Below are 23,338 nucleotides of genomic sequence, written 5' to 3' on the forward strand. Positions count from 1 at the left end.
ATTGAGAAAAATAAAAAATGAAATTAATGACCTCTTTATAGAGGGAAGCATTTCTATAGAAGAACTGAATTACATGCTTGTTTCCCACCCAAAAGTCTCTTGTATGTTTGGTTTACCTAAACTGCATAAAGATCTACATGACCCCCCAATGAGACCCATTGTAGACGCCCGTGGTTCTGCCATACAACCCATAGCAAAGTACTTAGACACCAGATTAAAGAAGTTTGTATCTGAAGAGAAAAGTATGTGTAGAGACTCATGGGATTTTCTACAAAGAATAAATCAATTAGATTATAGTGAAGGTGGTTATTTTATTACTATAGATGTAAAAGACCTCTGTACTCTTATACCTCATGAGATAGGGGTAGAATGGTTTTGTGAGTATCTTTTGGAAAATAATGTATCACAGGTAAAAATTAATAATTTTGAACATCTATTAAGTATTGTTTTGCATAACAACTTTATTCTATTTGATGGAGTGTACTATTTGCAAATGGAAGTAGTCTCAATGGGTTTAGCTTGTGGTGGGACGTATTCTAACATCGTAATGTTACAGTGGGAGAAAAATATTTATGTAATTCAAATTATTTCTCCCACTGTATATGTTATACAAGATTTTTGGATGATATTTTTATGTACTGGGAGGACCAGGTTAGACTATTCCTGAGTTTTTAGAATATTTGAATGGGTGTACCCCTTTTCTTAGATTCACACATACGGTTGAAGTTGATGAAATACCATACCTAGATGTGAGGCTAATAAAAGATAGAGTATCTAAGGTGTTCAAACCTGAAATTTATCGAAAACCAACATATTCAAACAGCTTTTTACATTTTTAGTAGCGCTCATCCACTTAAGCAAAAGAAAGCTGTATTAAAAGGTCAATATGTAAGGGCTGCACGAATGGTATCTGAATTTGAACGTTTCCTAGATGAATGTGATCGCCTGAAAGACAGGCTACCCCAATTCACTAATAAATGGCGTGATGTTAGAAGTGGTAAATAAAAGAGAACGGGGACATTTTATGCCATTACTAGATCAAAAACAACACAAAGAAATAGAAGGGAATGACAGGGAGGTCATAACTAGCATAAGTATACAATCACAAACTCAAGAAATAGGTCAAAATACTGAGACATCTGAGGAGAAGAAATTCAGTAGTGCATTCATCACAATTTTTAATAAAAGTAGTAAGAATGTAGCTGGCATCCTATTTAAAAATTGGGTGGTATTAACTAATAATAGGGACACCAGAAATATAGTAGGTGAACTACCTACTATTATATATAAAAAGGCAGAACTATAAAAAATGTTTTAGAAAATACAAATGTGAGCCAACAAAATGGCTACATGAAAAAATGTGGGACCTGCATTTATTGTTACATCTATGAGGGTAGTTCATTTAATATCAATAATACCATAGTGAAGATTACCAGTAAAAGCACATGCACAACAGAGAAAGTAGTATATCGCGCAGTTTGCACAAAATGCCCATGTTTTTATATAGGCAAAACAGAGCGGAAATTAAAAAGTAGAATTTACGAACATGTAAGAGATATAAGGAACAAGAAAGAAACAAATGCCTTAGCCAGACATAACATTGAATATCCTGACCATACTTTTAAATTTGGTATTTTGGAGACAATAAAACCAGATATAAGGATGGGTCATGGGCATTAATATTAGAAAAACAAGAAGCCCTATGGCAATTAAGGATGAATTCCCTGTACTGGCCAGGATTAAATGACAGTTTCTCACTTGCATGTTTTTTTTTAAACTAAAAGCTGTGGAAAGATGAAAATTACTGAGAAATATTTTAAGTGTATTATATTTTAAAAATAAAATTTAAATAGTTGTTTTATTGAATGTTTTAGGGAATGTATTGTATTTTAGAGATGAGATAAAGTTTATTTATTGTTTAAGATATATTTCACTAGCGGTTTAGTAAAAAAGGGGGGGGGTTAGGATTAATTGTATGCCTATTTAGTATTTAAATGGTGTGTTTTATGGACTGCCTATTTAGTATTTAAATGAAGTGTGTTTTACTGACTGCCTATTTAGTATTTAAATGAAGTGTGTTTTACTAACTGAATTACTTTGAAGAAGTTCCTGACTGAGCAGGGACGAAAGCTTGTGCATATACTTTGTGTGGAATAAATTGTTTGTACTTTGAATCTACTGGTGATATCATCCTTGTTTTTACTGCATCAGCTGCTCTCCAGCTCCGTGTTTGCCATTTTTTGTTCATTAGTGGTTACTTCGCATTTTTTTCTTTGTTTACCAGTTTATTAGAACTGGTCTTGGATAACATCTTTTTTGAAAACCAGGTTTTTTTTTTTTTTTTTTTTTTTACAAAAGACAGTGGTTGCCATGGGGTCAGCATGCAGCTCACTGTATGAAAATATAGTCATGATTATATGGGAAAATAAATATGTCTTTAATAGCTCATTTAAAGATTCCTAGTATCTATATACAAGATACCAGGATGACATATTTTTAAATGGAAAGATGACAAGAGCAACATTTCAGTCTTTTTAAACTATTTGAACAACTGTACCAATTTTTTTAAGTTTTACACATGAGGTTGGCATAAACCTCATTTCATGCTTAGATGTGTTGCTCATGAAAGATGTGGAGAATAAGACTACTCTACAAATGTTTTAGAAAATCCACAAATTCTAACTCTTTCCTGCATTTAACCAGCTCCCATACAACCACTCCAAAAAAAGTGGTAGTCAAAGGGCAATTTGTCCGTACTGCATGGATGATTACCATACATAAGCATTTCCTTGAGGAGCGTCAGTCACTAAAAAATAGGTTTTTAAGAAGAGTTTACCCCAATGGGTTTATAGATAATTCAATGGAGGAAGTTAATTCTAAGAGGGAAAGGAATTTCTTTAGGCCAGTTCTATTAGGGAAAGAACTGAACATCATAAGCACATTTTTAGACATTAGTTCAAGTACCATAGCCAACAATTATATAGAAGTAATTGTATTACTACATATTCCATGGACAATGCACTATTTAAGGAAACTATGCAGAGAAATTGGTATGTGTTTTCAAACGAACATGGAACTATTCCAAAAAGTAGGTGATAATCCAGCTGTATTCAGGAAGGGCGTTAGTTTCAAACTACTTTTTGATAAACAAGAAAAACAAAGTAAAAAACTGGGGAAAACAGTTATGAGAAAATGTGGGCACTGCAGCTATTGCAAGGACATTCTTTGTTGTAAAAATATAAAAATTAATAGACAACTTGTAAAGATCACAGGTAGTTATGATTGCAATATAGACAACGCCTTTTGTTGTACAATATCTCAGTCAGTTTTTATATAGGCAATATGGAAAGAATGTTGAAACAAAGAATTTTTGAACATTTATAAGAAATCAGAAAGAATAGTAGCACTAATGCACTTTTAAGCATATTTCAGAGTACCCAGAACACAGTTTTAATTTTGCAGTTTTAGAACGTTTACCACACAATTCTAGAGGAGGTCCATGGGGGTCTAATGCTTGAAAAAAAGAGAACTTATGTGGCAAATATGGATTAATGAAGGCACCCCCCCCCCGGTTTGAATAATGTTTTATCCATTACCTGTTTAGTTAAACTTAAAGCCTAACAGTGCTGATTATTATTTCAAGCTGCAATCCACCTATTTTACTGTTTTATTGAGTTTTTTATGTATTTTTATACTGATTTTAAGAATGTGTATTACAACATTCTTAGCTTGTACTGTTTTAACTGTTTATAAAATATTTGGTTAATGTTACCTTTTGCATTTATTAGACTTGTAATATGTAGATGTTGGTCACCTTTTGGAATTTTTAAAATCCCTTGGTGAACACTGTTGAGTATCTGAAGAAGTCTTGTTAACTTTAACTAGATGAAAGCGCTTATGTTCTATGTCTCAATAAACTGTGTTTTTTCTTGAATTATTTGACCCTTGGTACTTTGTTTGCTAGAGGCTATGTTGCATCCATGCCACAGCTTATCCTGTTTGTTTGCCATTGTGGTTTTAAACTTTGTTTAAATAGGCTTGATTTATTCATATTTGATCTGATAGTGAACAGTAGTGATAGGATGTGGGCAGATAAAGTTTTAAGGTTACAGTGTGTGGACTGGAATTTAGGAGGAAGGATAGAATATGGCAGAAACTGAAGCAAGGGGGAAAATACCTCTCAGCTGTCCAGATTTTTGCCTGTTATTTTTGGTGTGTCATTCACAAAATGTGTGGTTTTCTGACATATTGAGGAATGATTTCACTAAATAGTAACACGTTTGAGTTCAGAAAATGCATGCTAATGCAAAAACCTGTTAGTATATTAACATTCTGAGTTTATAAGAGCAGTATTTAAAAATTGCCTCAGTTTTTGGGCCTTTGACCCCTTTGTCTAGATTTCTTGCATTTACAGGCAGAGAGGTATGGGGGGAGTAATCAGCAGATTACAAGAAATTTGAGTTGGATAGAAGAAAATATCCTATATGTATATATATAATGTGTGTGTGTGTGTGTGTGTGTGTATACATACACACACACACTTCTTTTTCATCAAAAGCAAAGCAGTCATTAAAAGTTTAAAAGATACAAAAATGATGGAAGCTGATAGTAAGGATAATTGTTAGTCGGTTTTGGATAAATGGAATGTGGTCTTGTACTGGAATAGGAAAACAGCTACTGTGATTGCTAGATAGTTAACCCAAGTAACCAGCAGGCACAAATTGTCTGTTTTCTGGCTTTTCTGTTTATTGATGTAATTTTGCATACTTTTTATGTTACCTCGGTTTTATAAAATATTTAAACTACAATTTAAAACCCCTTATATTTGTTACAGTCAAGAAAGAGTTTAAATAGGCTGTGTGAACACTGTACCTTCTCTTTCATGTGTACATAGTGTTAGATAGGCTATGGTAATCATTGACCAGACATAATTCTGATGGATCCATATTACAGATCGGATACCACCAACTCACGGGGTGCTATAAGATTGTGCTGATATGCAGTTAAAGCTTTATTAAGACAGTCATTTTTTACAGCTTTTGTATTCAAAATGTATGCATCTTTTTTAGTGGACAAGATATACTGATAAAGTTCTGTTGACTGGTAACATTTTGGAAGTCAGTATTTATCCTTTAATGTAAACTTTGACACCACAGCTAATAGATCACAACAGTCAAGCAAATGACAACACACCCTTTAACACAGTCTATATAGCTCCACTCTTCCATCCTCTGAACTCTATTGTTTATTACTCATCTCTCCCTCATTCCTACAGGATCCATTGCTGTGCAGATCCACATCTTTCTGTGTACATATTGTAAATACATTGAGGGCAATTAAAGGGGGGAGATAAACAATACAAGCCTTTTTGGAAATGACTCCTTGCACATTGATAACCTTTATAACCACTTTATTTGCAGATATCTTTATATATCTTAACTGTATGTAGGTTGTTGCTGTATAAACTCTTATCTTTAAAAGAATGCATGTGATTGTTTGGATATATATTTTTTTTTTTAAATTTTGTAATCTCAGGCTGTTCTACCCCCAAGCTTACAAATATAAATAAAATAAGATAGAATAAAACACTGTATTTTGCAGACTTGATTTTTTCACTTTATCTACAAACATAGATTTTTTAGATTCCATTGTGTTCTTTGCTATTTTGGCCTGTTCCAAATTTTACCCCAGTCCAACTGTGTCATCTTCCCTTTTTAATTAGTTTGCTTTCTGTTAAATTGTATGTGTTTTGTGTGCCTCTTTCACCCCCAGGTGAAGTCTTTCTGGTGAAGCCATGTCCATTAGGTGCAGTCTGAAGGCAGATGTGGTGTGCCTAGTTGAAGAACTCTGGGGCCATGAGTATGTAGAGCTAAATGATATGTGAGTGTGTGTGGCACTACTGTGACACGGCTAGCCACCCAGTGGTGTAAGTCTTGGCTGTAGAGGATTGTCACTGATGAAGTGACACTCCAACCTCATGTGCAAAAAATGGGGAAAAGGGGTTACGGATGGATGGATGGATGGATGGATAGATTCAGCTTCCTAGAACTTGTTTTTATTTCATGTATAATTTTAAGGAATGTGCGGTGGTGGTGCTGCGGTAGCGTTGTCGCCTCACAGTAAGACGCTGTCTGGTTCAATTCTCAGCTAGAGCGTCTTCTGCGTGGAGACATGCGTGAATGGGCATACCTTCGTTGAAGGTTGTGCGTCAAGCCTGGCAAGCCGGTACGTAAAAATCAACTGCCAATCATTAGCGGACCGGAGTTCCGCTGTGGTGACCCCTAACCAGGAAAAGCCGAAAGACACAAACACAAACAAATTTCAAGGAATGTGATTGATTGCTTGTGAATTTGTATGGGATAGTACTGGTCTATGTATCTCTTCATTTCTAAACATCTCTTGATTTATAACCACTGTTTTGCACTTGCTACCTGTCATTGTATGAGAGGTATAAGGGGGAATGCACGGGTATGACATTTCACTTATTGGGTAAGACATCCTCTGAATGCTTTTTCTTATAGAATAGTTTTCATGAACCTAAACATTATGAAAACTGACTTCTAGCTGTACAGATGGTAGCCCTACAAAACATATCAGTGAACTAGTAACTATGGACCTGAACTTTGTAAGAACAACACTTTGTACTTATCTACTGACTAAGTTTTGTAGTCTGTGAATTAAACTTTTGAAATGGAATTTTATAGACTGAAGTTTTTGAGGTTTCTGCAAATGGTCTAATTTCCTATTACTAATGGTATTTCAGAGCATGATTAATTTTTGAAAGTAATACTACATGAAATCTTAAGCTGTATAATCAGTGTAACCCTTTGCACTACAATTAATTATATTTTTTATTATACTTACAGGTGAACTGTTCTTTATCATTTTTCTTATTTTCGTTTCATGTGCATGAAAAATCCATTCTTCTGGCTGCACTGTAAGTTTTTTTTTTTTTTTTTTAAGTTAAATTGTTGTGCATGTAATGTACTTAAATTCTGCAGTTAGTCTTGTGAACATTTTAAAAGGTTATAGTGGAAAAGATGGTGTGAGCTGTGATAATCTGCATGGTGTCAGAATGTGCTGGCTATAACTTACTTTCATTGACTCCTAGGAATCCTTCAGTAGCTAATAACCCTGATACAGCTTCTCAGCTGCAGATTTACTGTGCGCAAGCAGATTTCTTTGCTGGTACGCAAACAGCATTTGTGCATACCAGAAAGAACGGCAGCACAAGTGCAACTGCCATAACATTTTTTTCTGGCTCTGACCCTGCTAACTACTGCCAATTTAAATATACTATTCTTAAGGGAATACTTTGTTTTTCTTAGGCTAGAGGGATGCAAGACATTGTTAAAACAAGAGAGCATGTAAACTATGGTTGCAGATTGATGCTTTAAATGATTTGGCATTGCTAACATTACAGTATGATATTGATACTGTCTTAATATGTGGTAACTGCTAAAAATATGTATGATATAAATAAAAGTTTTCTTTCTTCTTCACTAATGCTACAAAACATATTGCACTTGTTCAGAAATAAGTACGTAACAGTTGTGTGTTGTACATTTTGGAGGAAAATTAAAGCTAAAATTTCAAAGATAGAGGTATGTAAAGAATATACTTTTCAGACTACAAATGTGAAAACAGTAGCATCAACCTTCAAAAATCATAGCGAGGCGGTACAGAAAGGACAAGGTGTTTTAGAGATGTTATAGTTTGTAATAAATCTGTGTATAGATTTTGTTTAGTGATAGGATATTTCATTAACTGATAAGTGGCAGTTTATGAACATCATTAAATCTGGAAAGAGTGGTGGTAAATCTGCAGCCATAAATCACTGCAGTTCCAAGGTGTTCTGTGGATATTAAGAAAAAAAAACATGTAAACAAGGTTTGATAAGGAAACTTAAATGGTAGTAGAACAAGTTATCAGCACAGAATTAAAGACAAGTGAACAATTCTAGATATTTAATTTATGATGGAATCCATATACATTACTTAAAGATATCCAGCATTACTTTTATTATAGTCATAATTTCTTCTATTTTCAACCCATTAAAACATGAGCTGGAGAACAGTTCAGTATGCTGTTTTAGCACTGTTCTGTGCTGAATGTAGGATCCAAATTTAACATCTTTTTAATCCAAATCCACTTTCAAGCAAAAAAAAAAAACTTTTAAAGCAGGATTAAAAACTCATTTTTCTGTGAGTCTAACACTTTCCCCCTTCATGTCAAGCAGGAGGCTTCAGTTGCTGTACCCTCCTTAACTGTACCTTTCTACTTTCTAATTGATTTCTTGGGGTGGTTGCCCCTGGGAAAAGGAACCATTCACCTTGCAAGGCCCTGCAATTAGTTAATGTTCATTTCAGTGAAGTGATAATCAGTTATACATCTCACTGTCTTCTGTGATGTATTGTTATTTAATGTTAGGCACATCGTTACTTGCATTTTGTAAAATTTTGTGACAGTTTTACATGTAAAGCAAGCCATACTGTAATAGAGTTACACAGAGTATTTCCTTGGTGAACAAGATGCATATTGCCACGGTTATGATTTTCTACAAATGTAATATATGCATTAAGAAAACAGCTAAAAAATGTCATTTTTTTTGCATTGGGGTGAGTGCTGTTATCTGGAACCATGACAGAAACTAAAGTAACTGACTCAGTAGTAAGAGTTGATCGGAGATTTTAGGGCATATTAACAGCCTGCTTTTATGCTCCAGCTTGATATTTTTGGGGGTGAAGATCACCAGAAAGGAGTCATATTATCTGTTTATGTCTTGTCCCTTTATGCAAACATATTACTTTGTACTCTGCTGTAAGCTACAGAATACATAGCATGGATGACCCCACACTAACTTTGTTTATTGTAAAGAATGTTTCCACGGCATGTTCTCTGTAGTTGGTGTTGCAGTACTAATCCTCGGGACTTCCTTCCATGCACAAGCTTGTGAATGGTGTGATTTCTAGTCTTAGTATCATCCCAAGCCAACAAACATTTTATGACCAATGTCCGGACGTCAGGGTACAAGAAAGGCTTGCTCTTGTACTGAAGAGGCCAAAAAATATTTTTGGCCTCCAAAAGAATGGAACTGCTCAACAGAGACATCTAAGGTAGATTCTATTGTGGCAGCAGCCCTTAAGAAGACTCCAATCCCGCAGAGTCCAGCTGTTTTCCCATCAGGGAGTGCCTCAGACAGATTTGAGAAATGGATTTATGCAGGGTTGCCCACATCAGTTTTAATACTAGCATGGCCAACAGCAAGGAAGTATCTGAGGTTCTGGGAAGAACTTGTGTGACCATAGCAATTCTAGAGTGGTCACTACCCCTAAGATGGTAATAATTAGCTGAACCATGGATACTGCCATCCCCTGATCATTGAGCCTTACCCAGTTTGCTCCTCTCAGGATGGTCACTATCCCAAACATGGTAATAATTAGTAGAAAAATAGATACTGCAGTCCTCTAATCACTGAGCCTTATCCAACTGCCCACTCTGGATGTATTTGTGATCCTTTGTCCTTTCAGTTGTCTGCATGGCTGACCATCACATGGAGGAAATGAAAAAGGATGACAATATTCAAAACTTAAATGATTCCCTTTCACACTACCCCTCAGCTGCTCTGTTCTTCCTTGCCTGATGTTAAACACCATCAGAGGAGTGTAGGATAAAAACAAACTCTCCCAAGAACAAGTGGTGTAAAAACACAAACAATGAAGATAAAATAAAAGTAAATACACCACGCCACGGCAAAGAATAATAAAATCCAAAACAATTTATTGTAATGTCGGTAAGTGCTTTCACACAGAAATACGTGCTTCATCAGACCTGAAAAACAAACTAAAACACCAAACATATATATTCTCCATATCATCAATCAAATTAATTAAAACATCAGTTTAAAAGAACCTATAAAGATTCTACATCAATTAAAAAGAAACTTCCTGCTGGCCATATATAGGTATTGTGCTTCCAAATGCAGTATACCTATTAAATCACTTAAAGAGAGCACGTCCCTTTAAAATGGGTTTTATGGAAGTCCTACCATTGATGCCTGGATATTTTTCAGCCTGTAGACGGATTATCTAATGGAGCTCACGTTCTTCCATATAGTTCCTAAAATCCCCACCTTGTATACTGGGTCTAACTATTTCAACAACCCTAAACCCAAATACATGATCAAAACCTACTTCTAAACAATGCTTAGCTAGCGCATTTCGTGAATCATGTCTATTTATCAAATATAAATGTTCCCTGATGTGCTCAGCTAGGGACCTATTGGTCTTGCCAATATAAAAACAGCCACATACTCTGTAGCTAGCCAAATAAACCAAGTCCCTACTCCTACAATTAGCACATGCCCCAAATTCATAAACCTTCTTGGTTACAGGGTGCACAAAATTGTGTGAAACATCTATGTTATCACAAAAATTACTGTTCATACATCTCGTTGTTCCTATCTGCATATCATCATCAACCTCAGGTTGAAGTTTACATGTAGGTACTCAGATAAGGAGATTGATTCTTTGGACGTTAAGTTGATTGTGAATGAACAGAACAAACTTACTAATACTCTTTACAGGAAGGATTGTTGGAGAAACACGGTGTTACACCGTGATAGTATGCATCCGTGACATGTATTCAGGAATGTAATCAAGGGGCAAGGAATGAGGGTCCTCCCACCTGAATAACAAGGATGATTTGTTTTATAAAGGCGTTGTGAAACTGGGTGATGAATTTTTATTTAGAGGCTATGGGAGATGCGAGGTTGATGTAGCTTTACATGAGAGTTGTAGGGAGAGAGATTGGAGAGCTCGCCCTTTTTATTCAGATGATTATACTTGCATGTCGAATACCCCTGCTAGCAATGAATCGATTTGCTCTAACTAGGATGTTCCCTTCTCCATATTCTATACCAGTGATGTTAAGCACTTCCTGGGTATAGTTAGAGACAATTGGTCAATTTTACATCTGCATGATGGGTTGAAAAGAAGGTGGTGGGGGATAAACCCAACTTTGTTTTTAAAAATAGGAAGAGTCTTAAGAGACAATTGTGCTATAAGGATGTATGCAATACACCTGAGGTAGATGATGCAGATAGGAACAATGAGATGTATGAACTATAATTTTTGTGATAATATAGATGTTTCACACAATTTTGTGCACCCTGTAACCAAGAAGGTTTATGAATTTGGGGCATGTGCTAATTGTAGGAGTAGAGACTTGGTTTATTTGGCTAGCTGCAGAGTATGTGGCTGTTTTTATATTGGCAAGACCAATAGGTCCCTAGCTGAGCGCATCAGGGAACATTTATATTTGATAAGTAGACATGATTCACGAAATGCGCTAGCCAAGCATTGTTTAGAAGTAGGTTTTGATCATGTATTTGGGTTTAGGGTTGTTGAAATAGTTAGACCCAGTATACGAGGTGGGAATTTTAGGAACTATATGGAAGAACGTGAGCTCCATTGGATAATCCATCTACAGGCTGAAAAATATCCAGGCATCAATGGTAGGACTTCCATAAAACCCATCTTAAAGGGACATGCTCTCTTTAAGTGATTTAATAGGTATACTGCATTTGGAAACACAATACCTATATATGGCCAGCAGGAAGTTTCTTTTTAATTGATGTAGAATCTTTATAGGTTCTTTTAAACTGATGTTTTAATTAATTTGATTGATGATATGGAGAATATATATGTTTGGTGTTTTAGTTTGTTTTTGAGGTCTGATGAAGCACGTATTTCCATATGAAAGCGCTTACCGACATTGCAATAAATTGTTTTGGATTTTATTATTATTTGCCGTGGCGTGGTGTATCTACTTTTATTTTATCAGAGGAGTGTGTCAAGAAATTAGGCTAAAAAGTGAACCCTTTTCTCTTATGAACTACTGCAAAAGGGTTAGCTTGCCTTAGGGATTCAGTACTGGCTATATTGGACTGTTTGCCAAAGATATTTGATACAAGTTTAAGCTTTTTCTCCATTAAAATACATCTAGCAGCTGATTTGAATTGTTATCATGGAGCTGACTCCTTATCTTTGCCATCTCTGAATATTTGCACAGATTTCTTCAGAGGTACCTTTTTCTTATCCATGCTATAGTCAAGGATCTTGTTCATCCCTGAGGTTTGTTTTTCCACCTGTAGAGGCAGCTACCAAAGTTGTTTTAAAGTAAGTGGCATACAAAACTCTGGTGAGTATTATTTCTGCCAGAATCATTTCTAAATTGTAAGCCCTTTGTGGCAGTTCTTCCTGCCTGGTCTTCCAAGGGCATAGTGTGTTTTTGTGATCTACTCTATCACTTATGCTCAAGGTAGTTAGTGAAGCTAATCTTAACCAGTCAATATATATATATATGCCTGGTTCCTTTGCAAATTTTGGTAATAGAGGAGAATATTTGCTGCATCCAGTTGTCATTCACAGGCAACTGAGATTTTTATCTGAGCAGAACTGAATATGTTCATAAAGATCACTGGGTTCTCTACAAAAATGTATTTTCTCATTGGAAACATTACATTTCATGGAAGAGTATTTTGATTTGCCAGTAGGTAGTCCATCTCCAGACTGAAAAGATGCAGGAATTATGGTACTTCCAGATATGGACAGTCCATCAGCTCTGTTATGCATTTAATATATTTAATGGTGTGCTGAAAGCAAGCAGGTTATGTAGTACTTCCTTTCACATATAGGATTTAGATAATGTAAGCAAGGTTGATCCTGCATCTGCCTCCTTTTAACAGAAGTGTAAAAACTATTCAAATAGCTTTATTCTCACTTGGGTCACTAGATAAACATGGTAAAATGCTTACACATCTATTATCTTAGTGGACAAAGCATTAAACTATTTGGTGTCTTATTAACATTCCATCTTAGACCAAACTAAAGAAATTCTGCTGTCAATTCCTAACAGCAGTGTTTCGCATTGGGAAGGAAAACTACTTACAGTAGTAGACAGGAAGGAGTGCATTACCTGAAGTCTGCATATTTGGATGCTGCTTCTGTAGCTACCATATCAAGCATAGTTTTAACAAGACAATCTTGGCCTAGAGCAAAATCTTACAATGAGGACACAAGGTAAGGTAGGATGATAGGGCACACCTACTTTAATTGTGAAAAGATAATATAACATGTTACAAATAAGCAGTGATGCTAGTTTATCTGTTGTTAGGCAGAAAGATGGCTCAGAAACTTGCATGTTGTGGGTTTCAGAAAGGAGGAAGAGGAGGTAGGAATGCTGTTGGTGAGCAAACTGGGCAACTTCCCTGGGCCCCAACTCTCACTCACATAAATCCAAACTTTACCCTACCCACAGACACAGTATACGGTGTCCCTGCAAAGTCAAATCAGTGACTGCTTAATTGTGATAAAACAACAGCATGAGTCACTCCTTTTTATCCATAAAGTCTCTCCATTCCCATGAACTTTGGACATGCCGTTGTCTGTATACACTTCATATGTCTTGACTGTGATAAAAATGGACATTATAATGCATTTTAACTTGTTTCATGCAAATGTACCATAGCTCTGCAAAACCAGATTAAAGATTAGTTAACTTCATAGCTTTTAAAAGCTTTTCAAGTGATGGAAAATTACTTTCAGAGAAAAATGAATACTATATTTTTCTTTTGTTCTAAAAACAAACTATGTTTATTTACATATTTTCCCCGTTAGAAAAAGTAGGATTGAGCATGTTTGTTGTGAACTAAATCTATCAGCAATTTAGTGAGGCATTGAAATTATGATAATAAAGTAAACACTTGAAAGTTAAAATGTGGCTTTGTCGTAATGCTCAAAGGAATATGACCCTTCTTACAACATACACCACCACTGACTATAAAGAATCACAAAAATATAATGGCCACAATATTCTCAGAGACAAATACTGCCCCATCCCCAAGCTGTAAATTCAGTAGTGACCATGTAACTGCCCTTGCTCTCACAGATAGCCTGCCATGCAAAACAAGCAACATTCTAAACATTTTTGAAGTCTACCACATTACCATCCATGCAAATGTACACATTTTCCTTTTCTTTTTTATTCTTTCTACATTTATCCACTTTATTTGCAGCTTACAACTAGTAAGAGAGGCAAAGCCTATTCTGGTACTCAGTAAGGCTAGAAGCATTCAGAACTGTATCAGGGTGTTTTTTGGTAACAACAAGCTTGAACAGCTAGAAAAACAAGATGGCTTTTTACCCTAAAATTGCCTTTTTTTCAGGAGCTTAAAGTGTAAGTGTCTCTGAGTAATTACCACAATTTTTCAATAAATGGGGACCCCCATGAGGGTTGGGGCCCAGGAAGGTTGTCCAGTTTAACTCCTTTAACAGTCCTACCTCCTCCTCTTCCTTTCTGAAATCTAAGGTAGGTAAGTGTCAGAGTCCTCTGTCTGCCTGGCAACAGATAACTACAGACAAATGGATGTTACAAACAATTTAATAAAGTTATGCAAAATAATTAGCAGAGAAACCACAGTGGCAGCCCCCTGCATCATCATTTCCATCTGCCTGCTGCCCTCTGGAGTATTTACCAAATGCTTAGCTAAAGTATTTGCACATCTTGAGAAACCAAAAATCTGTTTTCCTTTAGCCTGGGGACTGATTGATGATAGTTAAAATAAATGAATGACTGAATGAATTGCTGAAACAATGTATCACTATAGTTGTAGAACTGTTCCAGACTCTAGCATTAATGTTAAAAACTGCAAGAATATTTTTTTGTCCCCTCTCAATCATCAGTAACTTTCTAGGGGCGTTCATAGATTTTGCATTAATGAAAGTCTTTACACCATGACAAGATGATAGAGATCCAGTCAATCCTGCTATAGTCCTGTCAACAACTAGCCATCACAGCAAGACAGTGTGGAGTTACATATTTTAATGCATTCTTTATTTTTCTAGGACCTCAAGCAAGGTTACATATGATGAAGATTCAATGATATTTCAAAAATGTTTGAACAAGTGTATACATCCTTTGGATATAATTCTTAATAACACTGGACATAACAAGGAAATCTGTATCCAGTTATCCCTGATGTTAATTTCACCCATCCAAAATTAAAATTCTGACCTCATATTCCTCAAATTATGTTTCAAGAGCCCACCAACAAATAGATTAGCATAAGAAGAAAGGCAGTATATAGGGCCATGGCAGCCTTCCAGGACAACTTTCAGACAGGCCATCTTCAAATCCACATGAACAGAAAAACAGTGTCTTTAAACAATAAAAGAGGAACCAAATATCTTCAACTTTGCAATGAGGCAGTTTGGATTTGGGATTAGGCTCTGGAGCATAGTCTCCAGTTTGCTAATAACTCATTATCCAGGCCTATAAAACCAACTGGTAGATGCACTGAGTACATTAATTGGTTCAAGAATGGAAGTTGGATCAAAGACATTATCGCATTATGCACATTAACAGACTTCCTGAAGGTGATCTCACCCTTCACAACATTCAAGTCAGAATTTTTGTTTACACCCCATAAGGCACTTTGTAAGTTAGAAGCGTCTCCATTCCATGGAAGCTGACCCTGGTTTATGCCTTCCTTCCACTTCTCTTCATCCACTAAGTTCAGACAGGACATGGCCAATGTTTGATAACCCCAGTGGACCAGGCAACTTTAGTTTTCACTAAGAATGAGACAATGTCTCTTCTCCCTTGATCTTTTCCTTTGTATCAGTCATTGCTAACCCAACAAGAGGGCAGAGTACAATATCCCAGTCTCAAAACTCTGAATGCATTATATTAGCATGAGAAGTAGACATTTGATTTTAAATGGCAGCTTCTTTTCTTTGCAAGCCTAAACAGCTCAAAGGGAGATAAAGGAACTATTATGGGAACTTTTTACAAAAAAGTTGAAAAGATTTGATTTATGGACAATGACACAAGGACTAAATTTTACAGTGTACCATGCTACGGTTTGTTTTAAATTTGGTTTATTCATCTGAAAACCCTATATTTCGACAATCTCTACTTGTCTACAGCCTATCCAACAGATGGCAGGCCATTCTTCTGTCAAGGCCTTTCTGGAGCTCTTCACTTAAGACTTTCAAGAAGACTTCTCTCTCTCTGTTCTGTTAAGGACTGACCTTTATGTTGGAAAAGATAACTTTGCCACTATCAGATTCAGCAAGAGTTAAAATATACCTCTTATTTGAAGGTACTTTTTTCTTTTGCCTGTTGCTTCCGGTAGGAGGATTTCAGATTTACACAAACTTCTTTGTAAGTCACCTTATTTAATTTTACATAATTAGAGAGTCACTGAATTTTTTGCATGTTTCATGCTAGAGGTGTTTCTCATAGTAACGCTTAATCAGTTACTAGCGTTCTTTGCAAACTGTTCACAGACAGCTGAAATCCTATAGAACAAGAAGAAGAGCTGATTGCAGGAAAAAAAAAACAGTCAACTATTTTGTGTTAAGAACAATGGAAATTATTTCAACTGGTCAATAAAAAATGTTTCTAAATTCTTTGTGTGCGTTATAATCTTCTGCTATGACAAAATATAATAAGCCTGTTTATGGGACAGTGAAAGTTCATCCCACAGGAGAGCAGCCCCATCAGCAGCATGCATACACAAGATATTTTAGAAGCTGCCACATGGACCACTGTTTACAGCAAAACAAAACATTTTACCTTGGCTGCACAGTCCCAGGTTAGGATAAGTTCTGACAACTGTGATTCAGGTGATCCTGTAACTGTGTTCTCCTGTGGTTATGATAGTACATTTTGGGAATCTACCTAAATGCTTTGATTTATATTTTGAGAACCCACCTAAATGTTTTGATTTACTGTTACAGTGGCCCTTCTTGAAGAAGATAGTTCAGTTTTTTTGAAAGCATACTTACCATAATAGGAGAACATTAAAAATTGGTTGCTGTGACTGCAAAGCTGCTCTTCTTTCTGTCCCCAAAGAAAGGGGTAGGTAGTCCTGATATTTTACAGCAGTATTAATAGTTTAGTTATAATTACCTTGTTTATTAGTTTAAGGAAGTACTTGCTATAGTTACAGGTCCATTTGTGTGGGTATCCCTGGTGATCTAGTGGTTAGGATTTGGCACTCTAACCACCACAGCTTAGGATCTATTCCCTGTCAGGGAATTTCAATTAATTTGTTGGGGGGGGGTAGTATAATGGTTAAGGTGTTTACCACATAGACACTAAGTACAAAGTTAGATTCTCACCTTTACAAGAGAAACTGGCTAAGCTTAAAATACCCTACAAGGACAGCAGCCTAGTACTTGCCTGTGAATGTATAAACCTTAATGGCTTGAAAAAAGGAAGAAATCTTCTAGCAATAGTGACTTTATAGAGTGCAGCTATCACTACCAGTGTTTGAAATAATGCTGGCACTAAACTATGTCTTTATAGGAAATAAGACAGAGCTGGTGAAATTGTTGTCCAAGAATGAAGACAAATGAGGGGGGTAATGTCCAAATGCTGTGATCTACTCCTAGAGTGAGCACTCCTCAAAGATCTACTATTACAGTAGGTGTTATGCATGACTGCACTTTTGTGCTCACTTAAATTTGTCATATACTTTGCTACAAAAATAATGTATTACATTTCATGATGATTTTATAGCAAAATGCAAGGTAAGTGAGGCTAATCAAATAAATGTTTAAGGGACGAGTATGGCCTTGTGGTGCAGAGAGATGGAGACCTGAGTGTAGTCCAGATGACCAGGCTTCGGTAGTGGCCCTGACTTTGGTGGAGCCAGGCAGGGAGGAGTAAGAGGACACGGTCTGCTCATCTGTCTATGGGGGGGGGGGGGAGTAGAAGTTTCTTACAATTGCAAAGGGTGACTGACTGATAGGTACCAGAAAAACAAAAGTAAAATAGCAGAAAACGCCAGAAGCAAGGCAGGTTACAATGACTCATTTAATGACATACTTTAAAAAACCCATTATTCAGTACAATGCCCCATTCGGCATGTACCTTGCCAAGCACATGCAGCAGTTGGATTAGACCACAGAGGTTCCTGACCAGGAAAATCCAGGGTCTCAAACACCTATCCTATACAGATAGGCCAAAAGTCCTGTCCCTCTACTCAGTCTCGTACAGACTGCTCAGAGGTTACCTGTGTCTGGCATACAAGGCCACCTCAGACTCAGCCTTGATGGAGTTGCTGCATATCCATAAGTCAAACACCCGTCACGCAAGCCGCATGCAAGGCCTCAACCTGGTCTGTGACATTAATAGAACTTGTTGGGATAGATTTGTGACCCAGTGACTCCCTCATCTGTGGAATAGACTCCCTGTCCATGTCAAACAGAGTACCTCACTAGCCCTCTTTAAGAGGAACCTGGATGACTGGATGGGAAAGATAAAATATACCCCTGGGATCCCACCTCTGTCCCTGCTGGACAGGGAAAACAGGTGCTTACTTTGTGGGAACATGGGTAAAATTATTGGCTAGGCTTATAAGGGCCTTTGGGCCAATAGCCTAGTATCATCCTATGAAAACACTTTAAAAAGGCAAGTAAAAACTTTCTCCGGTATGGCTTCTTCAGGCATAATACTACGATAGTAAAACCAGTCCTTTCTATACAGTTTAAAATCACATGACACAACAATTAATTAAACCTGTTGCTGCAATTCCCTTAAATAGGGTTTTAAAGATAGAGCCATTCAAGCCAGGAGGAATGTATGCTCTCAAACATAAAATCCACTAATATTCACTCATTTCTGTAGCATGTACTATACTCCCACATCTCAGGGACTCATGAATAATACTTAAAACTAAGAACTTAAAATCATGATTAGCTCCTCTCGCTGCTAGATGCTTATAAAGTGCATTAGTGGGTATCTTCCTTTTAATTTTAGATACATGGCTACTGATATGCTCCTGACGTTTCTGATTTGTTTTGTCAATGTAATCAGCATTACATTGGTCACAAGTTGCTAAATATACTAAATTTTTGGATTTAGAATTGCCGTATACATTCCCTAAATTCTTTTCCATGTAAGGGATGTTTGAATGTCTTACTCGTATTAATATATTTGCAAAACACACATCGACCACATCTGTAGGTGCCTTTTTTAACCGTCGGCGTATGTAAAAATGTTTGTGGTTGTTCTTTGTAACACAGGAGCTGTTTCAGATTGGTACTATGTTTATGTCTGAAGTTGGGATGTGACCAAATCATACTAATCAGCTCTGGAATATCTGTAAAGATGTGCCATTGCCTGCTTATAATCTCTTTAACTGCCTTAGTATATTTATTAAAAGTTAAAAGGCAACTAGGCTTATTACTGTTCTTGTTTTTATTATTGCTACCACCATTTTTATCATTGCTACCACCATTATACTCACAAGAAAACAGTGGCTTTGTTGATGTGTGGCATAACCGCTTGGTCTCCATAAAAGCAGAATCCACATCACATACTTTGTAACCCCTACTTTTCAAACTGGATCCTATAGTGCCCAACTGGATATCCGTATAGTTCTAGCATGAAACAGAGTGTTAACATAAGCCTGCGTATATTCAGTAAATTCAAGTAGGTACTTAACAAACTTGACACAGATATCATTTGGTATGACTGTCGATAACGAATCGATGTCCAGTGTAGCAAAACTCTTTCAAATCAGTTGTTTGTGACCACTCAAATAACTGATGTAAAAAAATCAGTTGTGTCTTTCAATATTGTACCTTTCTGCTCAAAGTCATCAATCGTGTCTCTAGAAATTTAGATATGGGTTCTGTGACCCACCCCCCTAGTTGACACAATTGGTCTTAACTGTGGAGCTTCTGATGGCTTGTGTAACTTGGGGATGCCATATATGAAAGGTGTTTTAGGGTTCTCTACTACCAAATACTTTAACAGTTGGGTGTCTATCATGGCTTGTGTATGCAAATCATGTAATATTTTCAAAACTTCATTCACTGTTATACTCACTTCTAGTAATCTTCACATAGGACTCGTTATTTAGCATTTGCTCTATTGTACTCATATAATAAGTCTTATCTAAAACACTACCCCTCCTCCTTTATCAGCATTTTTAATTACAATTTCTTGGTTATTGACTAGGGAGGAGATAGCTTTATATTCTTCTGGAGCGAGATTATAAAAGTCACCCAATTTCTGTTTACTATACAATTTGTATATCTCTTTTTCAATTAACCTCTCAAAAACTATGGTAAGTCTGCAGTGGGTAACAGCTGTGGTACTCCTTCCTAATGAAGTGTTGTCATTGCAGTTCTTTGAGTCTGTATTATTTGCCCTGTAAAAATATGTGTGACTGTTATACACTATGATCAGGAAAGAGTGTTCCTCATCATCATCATCATTTTTGCAGTATGTGCTTGCTGCTTCCAAAATGTATTTCGTGGTCCTATTATTTTTCTTGGGAAACTTCCCACATTCAGGTAATAAAAGATTGCAGAACAGTAAGTCCTTTTTAGAAAGAGTTTCATGTCCCAAAACCACTGAATGTTCACCCCCAGGCACTTTCAAATGCGGGAGATGCAAGCAATGCAGGTTCATAAGTAACACCTCCTGCACTTACATCTGAGCCCTTGACCTATCCTTTTAATGCCTTGGAAGATTTGACTGCAGTTCATTTGGAGTGGTTTATATTGCCCAATTTTTGTGTAGGAAAAACTTTCAGAAAATTTGCCCACAAATTTACGAGCTTAATCTAGTGATCAAAAATAAAGATCAAAACAGTGCTTTAACAAAACATTCATTGATTTGTTCTTGTTTTAAGAAATTCACTTTTAGTGTACTGGAAGCTGTCAGTTAGGAGGACTTTTCAGGGAAGTATAAGGTACAGCTTGAGCGCTGAAAATCTTGCTGGCAAATCAGGTTAAGAGCTGACTAATACCCTAGACTCAATGATCATATTAATATTAAATGTTTCTTGTCAGCACAAAAGTTTTAATTAGTATCTAGTCTGCCTTAAATCTGATAAAGTATTTTGGTTCAGGCACTTTTTTAACCTACTATTACCGAAGGACAGCATTGATTGGTTGTTTGCATACCACATGACTGTTCTGGCTTCATTTTTAAACGGTATGTTTGAGTTGTTTGTTAGATTCTGATGAAGTTGTTTTGTGGATTATTAAAAAAGAATGAAAGCGCTAAACAGAATTTGACTGCATTGTCTTCTCTGAAGAGCTGATACTTATAGAATTGTTCTTTTGGTTTTGTGATCTTTATTCTACGCCGTTTTGGGGATAATATGATATTCAGTTTTTGAAAATGTGCTTCTTTAAGGAGAGTAAAATACTAATTCTAGGATTAATAAGGAATAGTGCTAATTGTAGAAATGATTTACATTGTACAAAATGGCTATCTAGAAACACAAATTGGGATAGTGATTTTGCAGGGATTGTCTGCCAAAATGTGTCAGGAGTTCTTGTAATGGTTATGACAAAGACTGATTCCCCAAGAAGCAGTAGCATCAACTAAGAACAAGTTATTTAAATTGGTCTCCTATTGACCTGTTTTTCTGCTTGTACATTTAGCAATATTTAAGGAGCCTATTAACTTCCAATGATGTTAAAATGCAGATGTAACTTATAAGCAAGGCAAAAAGAGACAAAATAACCATGCAAAGTACAATTAATTCTGGAAAGACAGGACACTAATATAAGTGGATGTAATTTGAGGAAAAGCTCCTGGAACAATAAGGAATTCTAAACAAGTGGTATGTTTGGCAGAAGTGGGGCATTTGCTTTTACTTGGGGAAGAACCAGAGATGTTTAAGCAAAAAGATGTATAATCATATATATGCCACACAGAAACAGGATAAAAACTCTTACATTTCAAATAGATTTTCTGTCTATAGTTTTTAGTGTTTGAAGTAGTGTTCTTTTGTGGTGGTGGTAGGGATAGTGGCAATGAGGTCCCATTGAGGGAGTCTTGGTGGCATCCAGCCGTAATTCAAGATGATGGCAGAATTTAAATTGGTATTTTTCTTTCAAGCATTATGAAACCGAGATTTGAAGCCCGCAGCTTTAAAGAAAATGATTTATATTTACATATGCAAATTAATTTTATATTGGCTTTTCATAACAAATGTATTATTAAAGGTTTGTTCATTTGTTGCACTGAGTCTTGAAAAAACCTTTGATGAGGAAGAAATGTTCATAGGTATATACTAGGTTAATGGTCACTGGGGCCTTTAAAAGCTTAACTAAGCATACCAAATGTATCCTGCAAGTTTATGTGCCTTAGAGATTATCTTAAGGGATATATGTAAGCTAGGACAAGATTTACAGGTTGCCTGTGTCTATTAGACACTTAGGTGCTAGACCCAAGGTATAGCTCTGATTTCCCATCTACTGGTCCAGGTTTCTCTTGAGAGATAGGTCTTTGAGGAGATCTGCAAGGGACATGCTGTTTACACCATGTATTCTTTTAGTGAGGAACCTCTGGATGTTTCAGTTGCACGTGCCTGGTCAGGTACACACAGAAAAGGGGGCATTGTACTTAATGATGGGCATGATAAAGGCTAAATACAGTGAAGCAATGACTTCCTTGGACCATGGTGCCATGCCATTGCTTATAAGCTGAGCATCATATAATGATTTACTTGCTACCATGTTGCATGACTGCTGCATGCTATGAGTTACAAACAGCAAGTACTGTTTGTCTATTTGTTTATTCTTTTACTTACATGTTTTAAAATATTAACTGTTGAATATTTAGCTCTGCACTCCAGTTTTTATAGCTGTTGTGCCTTTTAAGAAAATTCTTCTCGTAAACTGGAAGCCTTTGCTTTTTATAGCAGTTTTACAACAGAAGAGTTCGCTGTGACTAAACTTTATAATGCATACTACAGCAACTTTTTAGAACATTTTGCCACCTGTCATTTGATTTGTTCGCTTTATTGGTGGAATTTATAAATTTAATGAAAAATTGACTTTCACTGTTTGTATTGTGTAATTATGCTAGAACAGTTTTAATATTATTGTGAAATTATAATGTACCATTTGTGACTGGGTTGTGTTTTTTTTCAGGCCTGTTTGTTTACTTCTAAATGAAACTGCTCTTATGTCAACTTGGTTTTTAGTTGCATCAACATTTGTAGGTATAATCATTTTGGTTGAATGTCAAGTTTAAGTAACAATTTTTATTATTTTATTTTATTTATTTATTAGTAATTTAGAAAGAATAGATGTAGCCCACTGTGTCTACATAATGTAGTATGTGTTTTTTGCATTGTAAGTGGCATTAGCACTGATATTTATGACTTTTACTTTGTCATATTACCAGTACAATAATCTGCATTTGATATGTAGAATTTTGGTGGTGTTATGCAGCTTAGAATCTCTTGAGTCTTGGATTAAAAATCGTGCCATCATAGGGTTTATGTCTATTTGAA

At 36.1% G+C, this 23,338-nt stretch overlaps 1 protein-coding gene across 1 annotated transcript in view; it reads left to right on the top strand.

The window, feature by feature from the left end:
• The window catches only part of ALG6 (ALG6 alpha-1,3-glucosyltransferase), a 692,991-nt gene extending 669,915 nt beyond the window's left edge, over positions 1-23,076 (top strand). The window contains exons 11-12 of the mRNA XM_044085553.1: positions 6,867-6,937; positions 22,974-23,076. Coding sequence (XP_043941488.1) covers positions 6,867-6,937; positions 22,974-23,076 — 174 coding nt within the window. The remainder of the gene's footprint in view (positions 1-6,866; positions 6,938-22,973) is intronic.
• Positions 23,077-23,338: the final 262 nt, after the last annotated feature.

This window comes from Protopterus annectens, chromosome 10.part0 (genome assembly GCF_019279795.1).
Source record: "Protopterus annectens isolate FY-2018-M chromosome 10.part0, PAN1.0, whole genome shotgun sequence".
Classification (NCBI taxonomy): Eukaryota; Metazoa; Chordata; order Ceratodontiformes; family Protopteridae; genus Protopterus; species Protopterus annectens.